This window comes from Antrostomus carolinensis, unplaced genomic scaffold (genome assembly GCF_000700745.2).
Source record: "Antrostomus carolinensis isolate BGI_N321 unplaced genomic scaffold, ASM70074v2 scaffold19342, whole genome shotgun sequence".
NCBI lineage: Eukaryota > Metazoa > Chordata > Aves > Caprimulgiformes > Caprimulgidae > Antrostomus > Antrostomus carolinensis.
Genome location: NW_010300393.1, coordinates 89,353 through 111,319, shown reverse-complemented (window position 1 = coordinate 111,319; position 21,967 = coordinate 89,353). Strand labels below are relative to the sequence as shown.

General features: G+C 42.1%; 1 protein-coding gene across 1 annotated transcript in view; it reads left to right on the top strand.

Annotated features, from left to right (window-relative positions):
• The window catches only part of FNDC1 (fibronectin type III domain containing 1), a 43,617-nt gene extending 24,171 nt beyond the window's left edge, over positions 1-19,446 (top strand). Inside the window, exons 13-19 of the mRNA XM_029083793.1 lie at positions 1,809-2,039; positions 3,484-3,592; positions 12,312-12,391; positions 14,390-14,419; positions 16,635-16,796; positions 17,847-17,969; positions 19,331-19,446. Of these exons, the coding sequence (XP_028939626.1) occupies positions 1,809-2,039; positions 3,484-3,592; positions 12,312-12,391; positions 14,390-14,419; positions 16,635-16,796; positions 17,847-17,969; positions 19,331-19,446 (851 nt within the window). The remainder of the gene's footprint in view (positions 1-1,808; positions 2,040-3,483; positions 3,593-12,311; positions 12,392-14,389; positions 14,420-16,634; positions 16,797-17,846; positions 17,970-19,330) is intronic.
• The last annotated feature ends 2,521 nt before the right edge of the window (positions 19,447-21,967 follow it).

Genomic DNA, 21,967 nt, shown 5'->3' with positions numbered 1-21,967 from the left:
TTCGATGTTTGCGTGTCTGCCTCTGGACCCACAATGATTTTGTTGAAGCAGTGCAAACCTCTTTGCACTCTTTCAGTGTAAGTGCACTGCTTTGTGTTCTGCTTTGTGTTTGGTTTAGCTGAAGTCGGTAAGAGAGCAAGAGCGTCTGCTCTGGTGCTCAGTTTGGCTCAGCTGTATCATTTTAAGTTCACACCAGTAGTTTGGTCAGCACAAGTCTCCATGGAGGCGTGAGTCTTTCTCTGGGGGTTCTAATTCTTTTCCACAGGCCCATGAAACCCTGGTGACTTCATCCACCTTGCACAAGCACGTATGTCAAAGGTGTGCTTCAAAGTCAAGGAGTGAATGGTATTTTGGAAATGAACTTTCCAAAAAGTAAAACTAATAGAGATAAATTTGGCTTTGCTATTTGTATCTTTGCTCTGTAGAAGAAACTTGTTGAAGGAACCCCCAATACATTGACATAAGCCATGAGGCTGGCTCCTGCATATGTGAGCCATTTAAGTGTGTAGGTAGGTGTTCTGACTTCAGAGCTGCTCTTCTTCTTTGTCAGAGAAGCATTTTGGGGCCAGACTGGAGGGATTTGGAGGTGTCAGGGCACGGCGTTCAAACCTTCACCCCAGAGGAGTGACCCCCCCACAGCCCTTTACAAACCTCTGGCATTTGAACCGAGGTCAGGTCAGCTGCTGGCTCACTTGGCATTTCAGATGGAAGTTCAGGGGTTGGAGAGTCAGCTTTGACTCATGTCTTGCCTTCCCTTCCAATATCCACACGCTTCACGTGGCTTAGCATGGAGATTTGTTTTTATATATGCCAAAACTTTTTCCAGTGCATCTTCAGTTTCTCTGTCCAAACACTTTCATGATGTTTCTGTTTGGCTCTCTCACTGACAGTGCTTCTTAATTCATTTAGCTGGAGAGGCTAAAATTAACTTCATTGCAAGATCTGGAAAAAATTCCTTTAGGGCATGAAATCCAATAAGATAAACCAAGAAATGTTGGTTTATGAACATTTCAAGGCACTAGGGAAATAATATTACCATTTCAATGAATTGTATTATTGCAACTGAATAAACATTTCCAAAGCAAGTTTTATAGTCCTTACTTTGAATGTTACAGTGACTTTTAAGGCAATAAAATGATGGTTTAATCTTTTCCTGAACTGAAGTGCAATTCCAGTCAGTGTAACGCTCCTAAAAATAGAAGTTACAGGTTGGGAGCACGTACCTGGAAGGTAGGAACTCGCAGTCCCTTAGTACACAGGGGACCACAGCAATAATCCCTTCGTTTAACCTGGTTGGACTTCACCTTGGAATTACTCTTCTTGCTCTCTCTGTTGTTTCACCTCAGCTTCATCATATTTGTGTAAGAACCAGCCACTAAGACCTGGTAAAGTCTTAGACGTTGATCTAAAGCCCTGGCAGGGATCTGTTCCCATATGCAGAAAGGCATTGAGTTAGGGTGACATTTCCACTCCACCTCCAGAGCAGCTGGAGGCAGTGTGTGGAGGGACCTGCAGTCAAACCGCTCTCTTCTGCCTTTCATAGTAAAGATGATACTTCCGTCTTTGCATAATTGGGTACAGTGGTGAATGTGAGGTAGACCTGAATATTGGCATCTCATTCTCCCTGCTCATCAATCAGATTGAGTGCAAGCCATGCTTTGGTGGCAGCAGTGAACTGTCTGTGGGCTGGAAGGGGAGGAATTTTTAAAGGCATCACAAAACTGCACTCCTTTCAGGAGATTGCCAGCCTATGTGCTACTCTGTGGTACCTACAAACTGGAAACTAAACACCATCCTGTCTCTTCTAGCTCCTTATGTGACCTACCTAAATAAAGATCCAGTAGCCCCCTGCTCCTTGACAGAGGCCCTGGAGCACTTCCAAGTGGAGAGCCTTGATGAAATTATCCCTAATGACCTCAGAGAGAAAGAGCTACGCCCCTTGAAGGCCCCTCACAACATCACCGTAGTGGCAGTTGAAGGCTGTCACTCCTTTGTCATCGTGGACTGGGCTAAACCTGCTCAAGGAGACATGGTTACAGGTAATCTCCGGGAAGGGGAGAATGGGGAAGGGGGAGCTTTTCTTCAATGGCAGTTTTTATCTTAAACTGAGCCAATAGCTCTTGAAGTTCTCATTCATCTGCAGTTTTCTGAGGGAGATGAGCTACTTTCTGAGAAGCGAGAAAGGTCCCTCTGTCATCCCTCAGTGCCAGGCCAACCAGCCCATGCTGGTACAGATATTTCAAAGATTTTGGTGCTGCTTTCGTGCCATGGGTTCTGAAGGCACCGCTTCTTACCTGGATGCTACCTGTGATAGCACTTTGCTCAACTGAACACTTCTGCCTCAGTTAGTGCCCTTGGCATCACTGCAGGCACCTTCCAAGCCTGCCCGTGGAGCATCTTCCACACTCGGCTTCAGTCCACTTTGATCTAAGGTAACTGCGTGGCTCGAGCCAGTCTGGGTCCTTCGTGGCTGTGAGTGTGGCTACAGGAGCGGTCTGCCTGTAGAGGGGCTTCTGGCTTGGCCCCTTCTGGACCACTTTTTTTTTGTAGGAAAAAAATGTGTCATCAGAGTTGTTTATCTCCAGTGGAGTCTGTGGCCCAGGCTATGCTTACCTTGTTTTACTGAAATTTTGCTCAAATATCAGTGTGACGACTGAGGTTCAGGGGTGGGGAATACATTGGATGAATGTATGAAATTAGATTTCCTTTAATGTCTTTAAACATCTTGAGAGCCAGAGAGAAGCCCAACTGACTTCAAGAATGAATCTCAAAAGTTGCTAGAAAAACACTAGAGTAAATAAATAACCAAAATATTTTAGAAATTAATCAACCCTTATTTGTCAGTAGACCCAAAAGTTCAGAAGTAAGCATTGGAAAAGGCCACTGCTTTGGTGCTAACATTTGGGTTTTGAGGAGCCTGGCACAGCTCTGCGTCTGACAGTGATGGCAGAGGAGAGGGAGCAGCGGGAGCTGACCAAAGCAGTGATAATGGTTGGGAAGGGAAAAGGTGGCACTTGAACAGGCCATGTGATGTCTGTCCCACAGCATTTCATTCTTCAAAGCTGTTAATCCAATACCTTCCTGAATGCATTTTGTGTAACATTAAAAAAAAAACCCTAAAAACCCCCAAAAACAAAAAAACACAAACCCACAGTGTTTCTAACTATATTACTTCCTGCACAGTCAGTGTACCACTTAAAACAGTGAACAGTTTGTCATCTTTTTGCCTTTGCTGTGTTTTAAACCAGTATTTGCACCTGGGTACCATCCTCTGATATAATGCTCTGTCATTATTGGCTAATGACAGGAAATTCTTTTAGCCTGCGGTTTTCCAGGAGAGTTGGGCATCAGATCACTTTTGTATTCAAAGATGCTTCCAATCCTTTTAACCCATAAAATCTACCACAACACCTAAGACTTGGGATATAATCTGTTTGAGATTTGTTTGGGACCTTCACAGCTATTTGTCTTTGCTGTTTACAGGCTATCTGGTTTACAGTGCATCCTATGATGACTTTTTAAAGAATAAGTGGGCAACCAGGACTGCAGGGACTACTCACTTGCCAATTGAGAACCTGAAGCCCAACACACGGTAAGGACTTGATCCATTCTTTTTCAGTTCTGTTAGGGAAGTAAAGCATATTTTGAGAATTGTCAATCATTTTTCTTGGCTTTAGTATAAATGTCTGTCTGATCTACATTTTACTCACTCTGTTTGACTGCAAATTGTTTGTAAGCCGCACAGCTACTACATGATGCATTTACCATATGAACCCAGGAGCAGATGACTGTGTGTACATGCATATATGTTTGTGTATATAAAAACGCAGTAACAGAAAAAGAAATCTTATATTAAAAATGCATTTTCTAGTCTTATGCATAACTGAATCATTTAAATTTTTTTACTAAGAGTGCACAAAAGTATACCCTTGGTGTGATGTGACCATTTCCACATACTGGCATGGCCAAGATTTGATACCTAAGGGCTGGTGGGGAGAGGTGCCACTCTCTGGTCTGTTTTCACTATCTGCTCATGTTAGTTTTGCCAGAAGGGAAAGTTTGGTGATATATAATGAGGCTGTGGCAGTTGCTCAGAAGTCAGTTTGGCAGGAGCTTCAGGACTGTATCTTGCAAAAAATCTCACTGAAATGGCAGAAGAAGAATGCATGCTTTGCATACTCATAGAATCATAGAATGTTGTGAATTGGAAGGGACCCACAAGGATCATCAGGTCCATATTGGAAGAATTTATGGCAATTGGGTGGGAAGTAAACAACTACAAAAGGACTACATTAAAATTACTTCTTTTGAAAGATGCTCAGTGGCTCTGATACTTTTCTCTCAAATTCTGAGTCTGAAATACTTTTGGTGCTGCCTTGGACTAGATGATTGTTCTTCACATGCAGATGCCTACAGTCCCTTAGATACTGGTGGCAGGTGTTGCTCATGTATTTAGTAATGTGGGAGATGCCCTGGGATTGTGGGCTGGGACTAGTATGCCTCACTTCATGGTGAGCTACAGATCAGAGCATCCACTCCTAGGACAAACACATAGAGTTTGTGCCAGGGCAACACAGAAGAGAGAAATGATGTCACCTAAACTATCTTTTCTTTTCAAGATGATTTACAGACAAAAGGAAGGTTCTATGGGTTAAGAGCAGGTAAATGAGAACCTCAATGTAGAACACAGAGAAGAATTGTTTGAGCATGGCCTTCATCTAAAATCATAATAGATTAAATAACAAAATAAGAGAAAATAAATAAATTATGAAAAGTTAGTGCAGTGTAGCATTTGAGTCTCAAATATGACCAGGCATATTTTTCTGTCCACTTTACAGTGCTTGTCCTCACAGCCCTGACTTTAGTGTAGACTCACACACACCTTTCCCCTGCAGCTGCTACTGCTGGCCCTGAAACATCCAGGCACCAAGAAATCACAGTATGTATTAAGAAGCAGGTGCTGCTCCCCCATTTCCTCCCTGGAGATTTCCCTCCAACCAAAGAGTTCTGGGGACACGGCCTCTCTTTGGGAGAGCCAGCACCAGAGCAACTTCAGCAGCAGCTCCTTAGGCAAGTGCACCAGGGACATGTCCGCCAGTGGACACCTGCAGTGTCAAAGACCCGGGAAATTAGCAAGCAAAAGCTGTATGGAGTGGAAGGGTAAGCACACACAGGACACCCAAAGAGTTAAAAAAACTCTTTGTGCCATCTTATCCTCTCCTTTTTTGTCTACAGCGCTCTCAGTCACACACTTCATGAGGCTTTTTCTGACATCTCCAAGAGATAAAAAAAGGCAAGCTATTCTGAAGATTAATATTCTAGACCTCAGTGCAAGTCCTTAAGAGTGGTGAATGGTGCATTAAAGCAGTATTACGTGCACAGTAGAGATCTGCAGCTGTATGCTCTGCATCTGCTAGTGCCCTTGTTATAAAACATCATTGTTAGAAGAGTACGGAGGGAGGCGTGGGGCACAGTTTATCTGTGGGTTTCACCCACTATAACAAGATGGAAGAGGTATGAGATCTCTTAAACTCTGTTCCTACATAGTGAGAGAAACGGATGCAGACTCTTCTGCCTTGTCCACGTCCTTGTGCCTAGAGGACATCCTTTCCTTAAACCTCCCTCCTCCTGCTGGTAGTCCGAGTTCCTGCTTCCACATCCCAGACTCCTGTACATCCCCAGCCCTTTTCCCCTTCACCAGTTTTCTGTAGCCTCCCCTCTGCTACCCCTCTCTCAACCTGTCCCCCACACAGGCCAGGGAGGCACTGCCTGTATGCCACATCTTCTCCCGACCAGGCTCCTCTGTCTCTTTCTTCTCTGCCCTTTCCAGCTTCTAGCCCCAGCTCCTCACCTCTTCACTGTCTTTCAGTCAAGTCTCCCTCTCCTGTGGCCCCAAGGACAGTGTTGAAGGCCAGCGGTATCTCTCTGCTTCTTATGCCCAACATCTCAAGGGCTCCAGGTCACCAGAAAGAGCAGTTACAGTGAAAGCTTCCAAGAACCCTGCAGCCACTGTTCTGGCTGTGCTTGGTGCAGGGGAATTAATGGGAATTGAGCTGCCAACCCGTGATACATCTGCCGAGACATACAGAATAATAGAATCATTACAGCTGGAGAAGACCTCTAAGATCATCCAGTCCAACCATCACCTCATCACCACCATGCCCACTAAACCATATCCCTGAATGCTACATCTACATTTTTCTTGAACACCTCCAGGGATGGTGACTATCACTTTCCTGCACAGCCTATTCCAATGTCTGACCACTCTTTTGGAGAATAAATTTTTCCTAATATCCAATCTGAACCTCCCCTGGCATAACTTGAGGCCATTACCGCTCGTCCTAACACTGGTTACCTGGGAGAAGAGACCAACTCCCACCTCACTACAACCTCCTTTCAGGTAGTTGTAGAGAGTGATAAGATCTCCCCTGAGTGCTTCAGAAGGTCACAGTTTGGCTGTATTTGAAAGGAGTTTTATAGGAATAGCAAGGTTATAATATTAAGGTTATGTATCAAAGTAGGGAGGTTAAAGCAAATGCTGTTTGTTTCAAGCATGTGATTTCCTCAGCATTTTACTGAAGAATGGTATAAACCATTGGCTCTGTTGTGTGCTCTGTGGAGGCAATAAAGGCATCATGTGGGGTCTGTGGTGGAGAAGAAGGGTTATTTGCAACAGGGAAATTTTGCGTATCAGCCAATCTCATTTACTTTCTCCAAATCCACAGACTGAATTGATTGCATATTTTTTGTCTTAAAAATAACTCCCTTACCACTTGGTAAAGACCCCATGCCTAACTAAGAAAATATGTCATGAAATCTGAAGTTAGTCTGAAAATGTTATGTTTACATTGTTGGTGCATTTTGTGAGAAATCACTGATTAAGTCAGATTTACCGTATGCAGATGCTATTGACTGTTGGACGTCCCATGAGGGGCTATTGGTGGTGCAACCTTGCGGCGTGTGCAGCATATCAGAAATGGGTTGGCATCTTGGCAGAAGTCAGCCTCAGAGAAGATTTGAAGCTGTCAACATATCCTGGAAAACATCTGCTTGAAGTTTAGGTTTTACAAACAAAACTGAAGTCTGTTTAACCCATGTCATAAGTTTTCTTCTGAGGCCTGGTCTAACCTCCATTTGAGAAGTGGAAGTTTTACCAAACTCTGGTCAGCTTCAGCAGGCGCAGGAGCTGCTTCCTTGTGACATGTGAATGTAAACACGAAAATTACTTTAAACCTTATTAAATCTTAAAGACAGCAGTCTTGACAATGTCCCTTCCCTAACCTTAATTCTCAGCCATCACAGAAGACTGATGCAAAGGGCTGGACAGCATCCGTTCAACCACTAAATCAAGTCTTCTGCAGTCACAAACATTATAATTCTCATCATAAACATTTTAATCTCCTTCTTGAGCATGGTTATACTTTTTCCTGTCTTTTTGTAGGAAAGCTGTGTCAGTGCATGATGGGAGTGGCTAGACAGTCTCATGAAACACCATCCTTTACCATCCTATCTCCATGTCTCATCAAATCTTCTTCCCTGTCCACTTGGAGTGTTTTTGTTCCCTCCAAGGATATTTTGGTCCCACAGTGCCTGCTACCAGTTCCAGTGTTGTACAGAACATTTCATAGGAGGCTCTCAAACATTTACCCAGGGCTCACAACTGCAAACAGAGCCTGGATCTTGTGGCTCTGGGGGCCAGATGCACCAAAAGTTTCTGTTTTCTTTCTGTATCTCCATTAAAGCAAAGCCACAGTATGTCCAACGGGTAGCATCATCCACAGCTGGCTGCTGTGTATCAGCAGACAGCACAGAAGAGGTAAGATGTCAATGAAACCCTTGTCCTTTGCAAGTGGTAGGCCTGTGTGGCACATACCTACCTCATATCAGCTGTGTAGGAAGCTCCTCTTCCAGCTCTGCTCTGGTGTCTTATTATAATATTTGTTGGCAATATTAATGACAGATGTAGTGCTAGGCCATTTTTGTTGGACTTTGCACTAGCCTGTGAACCTGCAGGCAGCTGATTGATGTGTTTTCTCCTGAGGGACGGTGCAGTTGCAGGAGGAAGGTTTCAGCCCATGCTGCCCTCTCCACATGCTCGTGGGAGGAAACCTGCCTGTCCTGCCCAGCCTCCTTTCTCCAGCATCCTCTGACTGTGCTGGGCATTGAGTCTGTGAGGTGCTAGCACGTCAGCTTGTCCCCTCACCTTTCCTGGCCAATATTTGGCTCTCCCTCCCAGACACCTGTGTGTACCCTCTGCACATCCACCCTTGCACTGGCCCAGTGCTGTTGGAGGTTCGGCAGCAGCCATCCCACCTTCCCCACAGTTGGCGTGTGGTCACAGGGACGGGCTCCTGCCCTGCCACCTTTGACGTGTGCGGACAGTGCCAGTGTGTGCCCCACAACTGGCTGGCGTCCCACCATCTCAACCTGAAGCTGGAGTGGGTATGGAGCTGGGGTGTCCATCCAGGCATGCCTTCGGAGAGACTGGAAAAAGGATTTTATGGCTGGTTTGTTTTGGTTGGTTTTTTTAAACAACTGCCTCCCTAATTAGCATGCTGAGTGATTATCTCACTTTGTGGTTGCAAGTGCCAGCTATTTAATTACAACAGAAGGGAGACACCTTGAATTAAGTCATAAAATCATTTTGCTTGAATTGACATGTATGGTGATACAATTAGTCATACAGTCTAAATTAATAAAAATATTACATATTCATTGCCCCATTGCAGTTTACTATGTCCTTTCTTGAAATGTCAGCAGAAGTAGTATATAAAATCTCAGAAGAGGTTTATTCTTAGGAGGAAATGCTTTCTTCTTGTCTGTGTTGAAAATGTACAACAAACAGTATTGCATCTGTTGCAGTTGTGATTCTTCTGTGCCTATTGGTAACAATTCACTGCAGTTCTACCTAAGCAAAATGTAATCAAAGCACAATTAACTTACATATTACAAATGTTGTTCATGCATTTATCTGATGAACAGTTGAGTTATACTGTTTTGAGATTTCCTGGCAAATTCATCAGCTGAAGGATTCTGACTAATGAAAATGGCAGATGGCTGGATCTAGGAAGGCTTTGGCAATTTCTTTTTTATTTGTCATGTCTGAGAACGAAATATATCCTGACTGCATTATTTTATTGAGGTTCTTAATACAGTAATCATAGTATCGTCTAAGTCTAAATAACAGGTCAGCAAGTCATGAGACCTGGCTCTCTTTCTAGCATGACTAGAGGCTTCTTGTATATATAAAGGCTTAGGAAATAATTTTCCAATTTAGTGAAGAAAAATGTACTCATAACTTCATCACTGCTTTTTCCAGACAGTCAGGCAGGCAACTTGAACTGTCATGTGTCCCAGATGGGCTTTTATGTACATAACAGGACACCTGAATGCCCTGTTGCCCTGATTGCGTAGGTGATCCATTCCCGTGTTACGCATTAGATACAAAACTGCATGTTGTTCCCCAGTTAAATAGATGCATTTTGAGCACGAGGTTCTTGGGCTAGTCTCTTCTATTTCGGATGTGGATCGTTGTACTTATGTATCTCATGGGAATGTTTTGAAGCTAGCAATAATACCCATGTATTAAGTGCAGTGAAAGGTTTGCTCAGAAGGTGCCACTGTGTTGCAAAGGTGGTATCTACTTATGCCTCTTTGGAAGCAGCGGGAAGTCAAACATCCATACAGACGTTTTCACTATGCTTTGAAGCATCACAGAAAAGATGTGGGTTGGAAAACATTTTTCTCCTGCTCTTCTGAAGTAGTTACACCAAGCACTGGGCTAACACATTAGTGCTGTGTTGCAGCCATTTTGGGAGCCAGCATGAGGAATCGCTGCTGTGTGTCCCATCCCTGTGGTCAGCCTTGCGCTGCTGGCCCCTGTCCTGATCCGGATGGACAAGGTTTGGGTGGGTGAAGGAGGTTTGGATGGATGCAGGTGTTCCATTGGAGCATTGGCAACTCAGGGGATTAAAGTTTTGCTCAGGTTGCTGTACTCTGCTCAGGTGGCAAGAAGTGGGGAACTTTTCACCTCCCCTCTCCTCTTTCTCCAGCCATGCTAAACACTCACAAGCTGCAGTCAAGGAATCAAGGCCAATAGTTAAAACCACAGGCAAATATTTCTGCCAGCAAGAGGACTGTGCTAGGAATGAGCAAAAGACACAGTCTTGCTAAATTTAACTTCTTTTTGCCATAGTATGTATGTCTTTTAAAAGAAAGCTGCAAGTCCTTTGTGAGCATCATATAGTCACTAATTACAGGGTAATTGATTGCAGAAAGCAGGAGCAGAATCGGTTTCTGGCATCAGCTGTGGGATGCAGCAGGGACAGGGGTGCATGTCCTCCAAACAGGGTTGGGAACATGTCCTGCAGAGCATCTGACCATGTGTGTGTTCCTGGTCTGGCACAGATACGAGGTGAAGCTCATGCTGTGGATGAAGCCCAGAATATTTCAGTTCCTGTAGCTTCCACACTGATCTTGCCTAGAAGACCCACCTATAATTTTTATGGAGTGGACAAGAAGATGGCCTGGTACATCCCCTGGAGATAACCAGCTTGCTTCACAGCAAAACCTTGTGCTCACAGGCCACAGGACTGCCACCCTTCTGCTGAAGAAGTGGATGTTATTTGCACATCTCTTTGGCCTTTTTGCAGAGATCAGTTTGATTTTGAGGCAAAGCAGTTCACTTTGCAGGAAAATAGGCATTCCTTTTAATGAAAAAAATAGATTCACCTTTGCCAAAGGGCTGGCTCTCTCTGGTTTGTCATTGCGAATAGTTTCTTGTGTGCTTTTCTGGTGTTTAGGTCAGAGAGGGTCCTTTCAGGAGTGACCTCCAGACCCTGCTCTGTGTCTAAATCCTTGAGGAACAGATACATCTTATGGTGCAGGAAAGCTCATGCGGTAAAAATTGAGTGGCAGACTGGCAAAGTTCCTGCAACAGGATCATGTTGAATTTTCCTGCTGCCTGGTAGGCTGTAAAGCGTGAGAATCTCACATGGCATTAACCACATATTACACTTTTATGTTGCAAGGGCTACTGTCATTTCTTGTGGACAGAAGGGAAGGAAAGAGAGTAAAGTTTTTAATGTGGATGGTGTCCACACTTGGTGCATAAATTGTGCCAGGTGGCAGTAGCTTCCAGGGACATCAGACCACCTTTGCTATGAACCATGCTGTCTACTGTGCAAGCGGAGCAAGCGCTGGCAGGTTTCAGTGTAGGGAGAGCTTTATCAAGAGCAGCCTGATGTTTTTCATGGGGCAGGTTCACTTTCACCAGCTGAGGAGCATCAGGCCTGCTACTCAGATGGGACATTGCCATGGGAGGTTATCCAGTGCTTGGTGGCAACCCTCTCTGAAGGTTAGCACTTGCCCTGTTATGTGGGTCACATAAGGTGCTTTTGGAGATACTTGCTTTTGGATGAGAGGCTAAATCAAGATCCAAATGCTATGTGGATGTTACAGAGGCGTGGTCAATTTTTATTATTTTTTTTTACAAGAATGGAATTGAGCAAGCAGGAAAGAAAGGAAAACCTACACTCAGGCACTTTAAAAATGCTGTGCTGGAACTTTTTACAGTAATCTTCCATTCTAGCTGGTTTCTACTGGATGGGATACAAAGAAAAAAGGGAAAGGAGAAAACATTAATCTGAGGAAAAAATGTCAGGATAGGCATTAACTGAAAATCGTTGTATTTGGAACTGAAATAAAAATGTGCTTACACATATTCTCCAAGAGTGAGAATAATTTTGCTTCTATCAAGCAAAGAATGGAGTTCTAGTGGCAAGTCATGTGCTTCGAGTTAAGCATGTGATTTAAATACTTTGGGGAATCAGTAAGGCAACATGTGAAGCTTTCTCATATTACTCAGGTATTGTGATCTTAATGCTTCTAGAGTTTTTACAGAAAGGTCAAAAGCTTACCTTCTGATCTCTTATAAATCTGATCCAGTTTTAGTTTGCAGTTCACACTGCTGCTTTCGTAGGAGTAACTTTAAAACTTCCTGAGATCAGAATTTAATTTCCTTGCAACTTTTTCTTTTAGTCTATTGCTATTGATTGTTTTGTCTAAAGTGAACATAGTTGTGTGTGGTTTTTGGAAGGGGAATGGTATAAATAAATGATTCAAAAACATGCACGTGAGCAATTGCAAAACAGAGAAATTTGTCTGTAATGGCCAACTCGTACCCTGGATGAGTATCTAACTCCAGTGGAATTCTGCTGGTTTGATTCTCACCTTGTTTTTGTATTATTTATAATTTAGCAGTTGCTGTGGAATCAGGTTTTAATCTTATTTTCCCTCTCTTTTTGTTTCAGGTATTATTTTAAAGTCCAAGCAAAGAATCCCTTTGGTTATGGACCTGTTAGCTCTTCAGTCTCATTTATCACAGAATCTGGTATGCGTTGCTTTTGATTTTAATCTCAAAACTGAATTCCTAATAAAAGATGTGGCAGGGTAATGACTGAAACCAGCAGAGTAATACTGGTGATTATCCTGAACTTGCTGCTCTGAGGTTATTTATTTTTTTAAGTTAATTATTTGTTTTCTGTAAAGCTAGGAAAATAATATGCACTCCTAGTGATAGTATGAAAATAAAAGTGACATTAAAGTGAGCTTCAGGGGAACAGGAATTTGAATCTAAAATACAAAAGACTACTGATGTTCAACAATACAGAAACAATGGGAAGTTTAATATCTTTGATAGATTGACCAAACATTTGGTAAATTAGCTTCCTAATTGCGAACAGCTGAACAGTTGGGTGCAGTTGTCTCTGGAAGAAATATAGGAAACAATTCTTCCATATGACGGGCAAAGTTCTCCATTCTTTTTTGACAGAGCATGCTGCTCTTTCACAGGGCTAATAGTGTGTTCACAAGCAACTCTCCCTTCTAAAAATAGTATGTTAAATAAGCTATTTTTATCCATTTCTTCTTCTGTCAATGATCCAGAGGCCAATTACTCTGCTGAATAATAAAAGGCAAATTATTCAACATGGAGTTTACACAGTCTCTGCCTTTGGTCATTTGGCTTCATCCTGTAGTGCTCTTAAGAACGATGGAAGTAAGTCTTCACAGAAGGGAGACAAAAATGCAAGATAACTACATGGTACTGCATAACATATTCAGGATTTTTGTAAAGGAGTAATAAGGTCAAGTATAAATTCAAGCATAATATTTAACACTGGACAAATACAGTGTGCTGTATCTTGCAGGGAGTTTTGCAGATTAGCTGGCTGCTAGTATATGGGTCTGAATGCCTCCTTTTCCCATCCAAAATCAGCTACCTTGTGAGCTTTATTTAACAGGTTAAATCCACCAAATTTAAAGTTTTATTTGCAGCACTGATATTTCTTTTGTCATGTGTCCAAAGGTGGCTTTTCAGCTGGCACAAGTACAAAAGCAGTCGCTGAATCTAAAGCCAGATGATATAGTTACAGTGAGAGAGTAGGTCAGAAGAGACAGAAATTGCTCCTTCAGAGTGCTCTTCTAGTGCAATGGGAAGGTTTGAGCTGATGCTAATATTCAGTGAAAAATGCCGTCATGGGATCAAGCATCTTACTGAAAATGTTCCATCTTACCCCTGGTGAGATACTGCAGAGACCAGAAAACTGTTGTTCTCTTTCATCAAACTGTAAAAACTCCCTGGAATTCTTCTTCCCCATTGGTAGATAAGCACCATAATATTTTGTGCACAGTACAGCCTAGTTAAGAGATGACAGAAACTGCAATGTAATTAATACCAACAAGTTCACGCATTAGATCGTGCTGTTTTTTTTTTATCCTTACTCCACACCTATTCCATCCTTCTTTATTTAAAAAATAGAGTATTTCAAGTGAGCAGAAGCTCCTGAGGTAGTGGACAGTGCTCCCTTCACTGCCCAGGGAGTCTCTGCAAAAAGAATTAAAAAAGAATTAAAAATATATATTTCACGTATTTATGAATAGTACTAAACAACTGTGCTAAACATTATGGATCTCTCAGACTGAGATTTTCATAAAAGAGGTAGGTTACATCTCCCTTTGGAAGTTAGGCCTGCAGGTGTAACTTAAGCTATATATTCAGAAGCCTGCAATGAAACTGTCTTCCTGCTCTGAGGATCTTCTGAGAGGTGGAAATCTGGCTTTGAACTTTGGAACTATTTTTGGTAGAGTTTTTGAAGTATCAGAATAAACATACAATCCTGCAGCAAGTTTCATCAGCTGAGAAAAACAGTGGAATAACAAATGCTCCTTAGCTCTGCAAATTGATGAGACATGTAAATCCCACATTCATAATGTAGCTAAAGGCAGTTATTCTGCCCTTGACATTTTCTTGAGTGACACTGTATCTTTCATATTATAAAACAAGGTTTGGGACAAAATATTAATTTTTGTATTTGTTTCATTCTTCTAGACAATCCCCTCCTCATTGTCAGACCACCTGGTAAGTCTTATTCTTTCATGAAGTGCGTAAAACCTGTGCAAAACAGTTACAATATTGGTGTTAGAAGCGTATTAACAGGCAGTTTGAGTTACAGTTTTAAGCAGGAACAGGAAATAATTAGTTGTGCTAATTCACTAAACATTTTCTGTCTTAGGACCCCTTTGAAAAGAAATCTCGTTATGTTAGATTAAGCACTTGATTTTTGGCCCATCTTTTCCCTGATACAATAACTTTAATTGCTTAGTAATAAGCTCTAAACTATATTGCTTTGGTATCTATGTCCTTCAGTTGCCTCAGCACTGCTTGAACAATGTGACCAGTTTTCGCTGTCTCTATCTGTTATGTTAATCTATACTGATCATCACACCCTTAAAGTAATTTAAAAATTCAAGGATTTGTTACTGACCAGAATGTTATGCCATGAAGCTGTTGAGTTTGCTTTGCATTTATTTCCAAACTGAAAATAAGCCAGTTCAGCCCCTGACCAGAAGAGCTGATTTCCTGGTGCTGGGACCAACCTTGCTGCCATGGACATTAGTAGAGTAACCCCAGGGAGCACATGCTCTTGAAAGAGGTACAGGAAAAAAGACCTTGTGGGTATCACGCTCTGTCAGCTCTCTTAAGCAGTTCAAATGGTTAGTTCTGGGGCTTTTTTACTACATAGTTCATGAAAACAATGTCCAGTGTCTCCCTCCCTTCTGTTTTATTACGCTTGTTAGTCTGTCCTCTGAGATGTCTCTGATGATGCACAGATATTGCAGAGCACGCTGTGTCTCTGGCAGTCAGTGTGGGAGCCCTCGGAGAGCAGTGGCATTCCCGTGTCACTGGTCACCTTCAGGTGTTTTACTGTCAGTAATTTTGCAGGTCTGTTTATGGAAAGGAGGTTTTGGAAGGTGTTGGCTTTTGCACTTGTAGTTTCTGCTTTGACTGGACAAAGAGAAAATATTTTTGTGTAGCTGCAGTAGTAGAGATAAGACAGACCAAAAAGAGGTGGCAGAGCTCTGGGAACCTGTGGAAATGTATGGCTTCTGAACATCCAGCACAGCTCTTGCAGGACATGCTAAGTTTATCCTTCAGGATTTTTGGAGGTGGACAAAAGTGACAGACAAAAGCAGGCTATTCACAGCAGTAAAATTGCATTCAATAAATAGTTTACTGCTTTATTCTAAAGAGAAAGCTACAGCCAAAATCCTGAAATAATTTCATTGTGTGACTAATTGCATAGAGTCAGTCTAGTTACATTTGTGTCCATACCAGTGGAGTTTTGAGGATTGCTGATCAGTGATTGCTACTCACATGCAAATGTTTGCAGGATTTGGTCCATGTGCCTAGTGGCAGGGAGGAAGAATGACTAACAGAAAAAACTTTCAATTTCATTTATAAGCCACCTCAAAATAGCACAGCAAAACCAGGGCTTTGTGCTGTAGCTAGGAAGAAAAAATACCAATTATCACATTGGAAGTTTTCTGTATAATTCTGTGGACATTGCTACAACAGCAATTTCAAAAGAAGGTATATTCCCTTGGATAGTATAAAGCAAACATTTAAGCAAGCCAGTAGGAATATTTAGACTTTTGCAATACAATTAAGCATTCTTCTCTGCAGCAGTGCTCTGGACAGAGTTCTTCAGGAAAAGTCTCGCGTGTCTTTTATTGGTACCTCATATGTTTTGATGTAATGTGAGCATACAAAACAGAAAAGTATGTTTCTGATTTGATCTTTTTAAACAAATAGCAAGAATAGACTTTAATTCATATCACAGGCTTTTACTCACTGCATCATTTTTAACGTTAAATTTTGTACTTAGTGTTAAAATGCAAGTGACTATTTAGATACTGTCACTGTCAAACCTAAGATCAGGCTCTATTTAGAAGAGAAACCGAGTATCACTAGGTAGAGAAGATGTCTTACTAAAAACAGTGAGACTATTTGTTTACTTAAAACTATGGCTCAGTACATGCAGTCATATTTTTTACCATTTTAACAGTTATTGTTGTCTACTGCCTAGAAGGGATTTAATGAAGTTCCTTGCTTTTTTATTTATTTTTTAAAATATTTGTTCTTGAACTTGTATTTGTGGATATAGAAGTCACGCATTAATCTGCTGCAGCATCTCTTGTAAAACTTATTGTCAGATGTTAAGTTCAGCAAAACTCAGACTGAGATGCTCAAGTCTCTCATTAATTTTTTTTTTTTAATTTTTTTTTAATCCAAGGTGGTGAGCCTATCTGGATCCCATTCACTTTTAAGTATGACCCCACCTATTCCGACTGCAGTGGCAAGCAGTATGTGAAACGAACTTGGTACCGCAAGTTTGTAGGAGTGGTTCTTTGCAACTCCTTAAGGTACAAGATTTACCTCAGTGATGACCTGAAAGGTAGGCACCAAGATTAATTTCCTGATATATGATTACTTGTCATCTCCATCTTCTCGGTTTCTTCACCTCGTCTGTGAAAGAATTGTGTGACAGCTGTCTGGGAGTCCTTCACTTGAGAAGGTCTGATGTGGTAGCTGAAAGAAATCTCTTTTGCATTACACTCATGCCCTGGCTTTGGCTTTCAAGCAGAGCTCTTTAGACAGAGGAGAGGAGGAAGTTTCCCTTGAAAAGCCTGTGTGTGTTTGTAACCCGAGAAAGCAATATGCTTGATACTGTGAAAACAGAGCGCAGCTCCCCACACATCTCCCTGGGCAGTCCCAAGCTTGCTCCATGGGCAGGTGAGCCCGAGCTGCACATGGTCAGACAGAGCAATTCACCCTAGAGAGCCCCAGGGCAGATCGAAGTGGGGAACAGTGAAGGAAAGACTGGTGTTACAGTGACTGGGTGAGCAGTACTCCTACGAGTTAACAGTAACTCTTATACATGAGTATTTGCTGAGACATAATGAAGAAAACTTTCCATATTGTTGATCTGGGGTACCAGGATTATCCCAATGGCTTTTAAGATTATGCTAATGTGTTACTCTTATTGCAGTGCATTGGTATAGTTTAAGGACAGTGTTTGAATATGCAATAATGCAGGACCCACTCTGTCTATTAGAGAAAGATCCACAATTTTTAGTTTTTGAGACCGTAATCAAACTAATGGTATTGACATATAGAGCATTTTTTACTTTGTCATGATATATTGAAATGACTGGTCCAGTTGAAATTTCCTGCACCTGTCACTGCTGGTGCAGTGTCCATGGACTTGCAAAATGAAGTCTATTCCTTACTGAGCCATAACCCATTTCTCTTTTACATAATTTCTCATTCCGTACTGCAAAAGTAGCATTCTCCCTCTTTCCAGCCACTGTTTGTTTATTGGTAATACCGTGTTTGTCACTGTAATACTTCCCCTGCTGTCTTCCACATCTGTTTTCCTGATGGTAAAGAACATCCCAAACAGAAGCAATACTGAGTCGAATAATCTGTCTGTATCACCCTTCAGACACCTTCTACAGCATTGGGGATAGCTGGGGAAGGGGCGAGGACCACTGCCAGTTTGTGGATTCACACCTGGACGGAAGAACGGGACCTCAGTCGTATGTTGAAGCCCTGCCCACCATCAGAGGTATGGCAGTCGGGGATTGGCATGCTGGCTAGGTGCCTGTTATCCCATCCATAGGATGAAGGGGTAGGGAGTGGAGCACAGAGTGGGGCTCTTTGTCCACAGCTACTGGCAGCATTCTGAGGAGTCCTGCTGATGCAGTAGGTGATGAGGTGACAGAAAGAGAGTGGCATATAATGCAAATAATTTACAGGAACAAAATGGGAAAACAGAAAGAAAAAAATATAGGTCTGTGAAACCTTTCTCCTACTTACAAGGCCTGCATCATTGACTCGCGGTGCAAAATCTCTTCCATGTGCCACAAAGAACCAGCTACATCTTTGCACATATGGCTTTTGCAAATGGTTTCTCAACTGGTTCATTCAATGCAAAACACGTAGGAGTATGTCTAGTGACTTAAGGTTGGACTGCAGGACTTTTATTGTGGCCTGGTAGATACCTCCCTCCAAGTGAAAATTCTCACCTTGAAGTCGTTCCTCTGACTAAACTGCTCAGCTCACATAGGCAAGAGGGTGACGACTTGCTTCACAAAATGAACCCAATCATGAAAATCAGCCAATATTCTCAATAAGTCTATTGATTTAAATTATTCAGTTGGCCTTATGGTTTCCATGTTAAATTATTTGTTGATATTCTTTTTATGGTGTTACCAGGAAGAAACTGAAATAGTCACTGATATTTATAAGTCACTGGGAAGGACTGCATTTCTCAGTTCAAAAGAGGGATGTTTAATCCAGATGTATATTGCTAGGTCTAGGAGACAGAGATAGAGAGCACACAGAAATTATATTATTGGCACAAGAGGTGAGTGTTTCACATGTTCCAGTGCATGAGCTATGCGGAGAAGAATGCTGCACCTCTCCTAATGCTTTAAGCAGTCACATTCTTTCTACAGATGAAGAAAAGGGGAGGAAAAGGGTTTAACTCCGTATTTACTGCATGAAATTATACCTTTTTGTTTTGTGAAAAGCTGATGTTTGTTGATAGTCTCTTGAGCCCTGTGAGATAATACGATTTGATGGTAAGTTTTGGCTCAGAGTCCTTCCTATATTTAAACTCACTTGCAAGCTTTGGAGTGAAATGCAGAAGCACTTTGGCAGAGCACAGCATTACACAATAGTTCAAGAGATTTTGAACAGTAAAACCAATCAAAACTACAAGAAATATAAAGGACCAGAGTTAAATCATTAAAGAAAAATCCAAGCCAAATACCAGGGCTAGCAAATACCCTTTTGACAAAAATCCCTACCAGACAGCTTCTAAGTTTTCATTTGGGCTGTGGGATTGACTTGCTGTGTCTGTTACTTTTGTTAAATTACTCTGTCTTTGTTTTGAAATGCAAATGGGTGTGTTTCTCCCAACAGGGTATTATCGCCAGTACCGCCAAGAGCCTGTATCATTTGGACGCATTGGATACACAACACCCTACTACTACGTGGGCTGGTATGAGTGTGGCGTGCCCATCCCAGGGAAATGGTAGCAGTCTGCTTTCCTGTCTTAGGCAGACCATGCTTTTCAAATAATTTCTACCAGAGGACTGTGAGCAATTGATTTGGAAAAGAAAAAAAAGAGAAATTAGGCAAAGCAGTGAAGACCAGCTGCTCAAGAAACTCCCATGAAGCCAAGCATGGTCCCACTTTACCAGCCAAAATCTGTGGATTTGTGGATTAGCTGCTTAATTTCTTCTTGGAAGCGGGGACAAGATATAAGTTTGGTGTCCTACCTTCCTCCTCTGGGTCTTTAAGGCATGGAGAGGTGGTTGCAATGTGCACAACCTGTGAAAACTAGAACTGTATTAGCCATGAAAATTTGGAAGCTTCTTGTATCTTGCAGGAACGACCTAAGCATGCTGTGCTTGCTTAATGGGATGCTCAACTGTCCTTTGCTGCCCACCGGGGCTCCCCTATGCAATTGTGTCACGTAACTGACCACCCACCAAAGGCAATATATTCTCATGAAGACTTACCCTGTGGGTTACCACTGCTGGACTAATCACCAGGTCACAGTGTAAATTCACTTTGAGATATATATATATATATATATCTATATCTATATAAATACAGTACTGTACATCTGCAGAAGTACTGCTTAGAGATGCCGAGTTTTTCTTGTTCACTAGGTAAATATGTTTGGAAATTTTATGTAAAAGGTGCTGTTAATTCTTTGATATATTGCTATGCACAATATATTAACCAAGGAAAGAACTATGTTCTTGTGTGTACTGTTGATCTAACATTTGAATTATTGGTCAAAGACCTGTGTCCCACTTCCATGGGGTCAAAGACCTGTGTCCCACTTCCGTGGCAGCCTTTGGACTGGATGTTCAATGGGAGTCAACCCCTCTATCCCTGTTAGAGTGGCACTGTAATAATCCAGCAAAAACACATATTCAGCAGTTTATCAGCGTGAGTTATACTTCTGCCCTTTAATATTTAAAACTTTTAGTGCAACTTTTCTACAATCCATTCTCATCTTACATGGTGTGCTACTTATTCCTTGTCAGTATCTTTCACTTCACTGTGAGGAGGCATGGGATGAGTAACTTGCAAATTAGAAACTGCTTTTAACTTAATTTCCTCTCCAAAAGAATCCCAAGCCACCAATACAAGAGTCAACTAGCAGGAAACTCCTTTGGCTTTGATCCGTCCTGGGGACAAATTGGGATATAGTTCATTTAAAATACTACCAAAATCTCTTCCATTCAGTTCAGGAAACAAAAGCTGACATGGATGAAAGATGTAATGATGGGTTTGGTTTTTTTTTAGCAGGCATTTGGAAGCTTGCAATAATGTGGATTTTAGTGGTCCTTCTGGGCAATCTAGCATTAATGGTTTACTCAGTAACTTCCATGGTCTTACTGTTTCATGGTAACATCTTAGCAGCCTTTGCTCATGTTAGTAAGACTCCACCATTCTGACAGCCTGGGAGAGCAGCAGCATACCTGGGGGACAGATCTAATCTCTGGTCCATCTTTCACTCTCATTCCAGTTTACATGTAGTGTAGGTCTATAGTTACTGTAAATTGTATGGGGACAAAAATTGGAGTTAAAGTGATTAGAAGAGCATTTTATTTTTCATGGTGATTTGGGTTTTAACATTTTAATTGTTCTCACATACTTTTGCTTCAGTACAGTGCCAAATATATGGTCTCAAAGTATAACTTTTTTCGCTAATAAACCTATGATACATCGTTCCATTTCTATTACCTCCTTTCTGGTTGTTTGTGTCAAGTAATCTGACAAAGTGACAAACTGTTAGTTTTCAAAAAGTCTTCCTTGAGAGAGGAGTAGGTGTCAGCTTTTTCTGAGAGGCTGGAAGCATGTGAGTGTGTTGTTCCCTTTTGAAGGTGGTTGGCAGCTAACGTGGAGTTTCCAAAAGCAAATCATGCCTGACCAGCCTGATCATATTCTTTGTTGAGATGACTGGCTCTGTGCACAAAGCAGGGAACATGGATGTCATTGACTTTGGCTTTTGTAAGGTGTTTGGCCTGGTCTCCCGTAGTGTGCTTGTAGGCAGACCAGTGGGGTATGGTTTGGATAGTTGGACTTCAAGGTGGGTGTAAAATTAGCTGAGTCATGAGGCTTAAAGTGTTGTGATCAAAAATAATGCAAAGTCCAAATGACAGCTGGTTACAGGTGCCACCCCCAGTGGCCAGTTCTGGGGCCAATACTGTCTAATGACCTGGGTGATAGGATGGAGTGCTCAGATGGAGTGGCACCGTCAGCAGGGTTGCACCTGATACTGAACTGGGCTGCAGGGTGGTTGATGTGCTGTAGAGAGCAGAGCTGCAGATCAGAGAGACTTTGACAGGCTGGAAAAATGAGCTGTCAGGAACTGCTCATGCAGTTCAGCAAAGAGAAGTGGGAAGTCCTGCACATGGGATGGAAAAAGCCCCTTGCAGTCATACAGGCTGGGGTGACTGTCTAGAAAGCAGCTTTGCAGCAGAGGACTTGGGGGTGCTTGTGGACAACAGATTGAATGCAAGCACTCCAGAGCTCCAT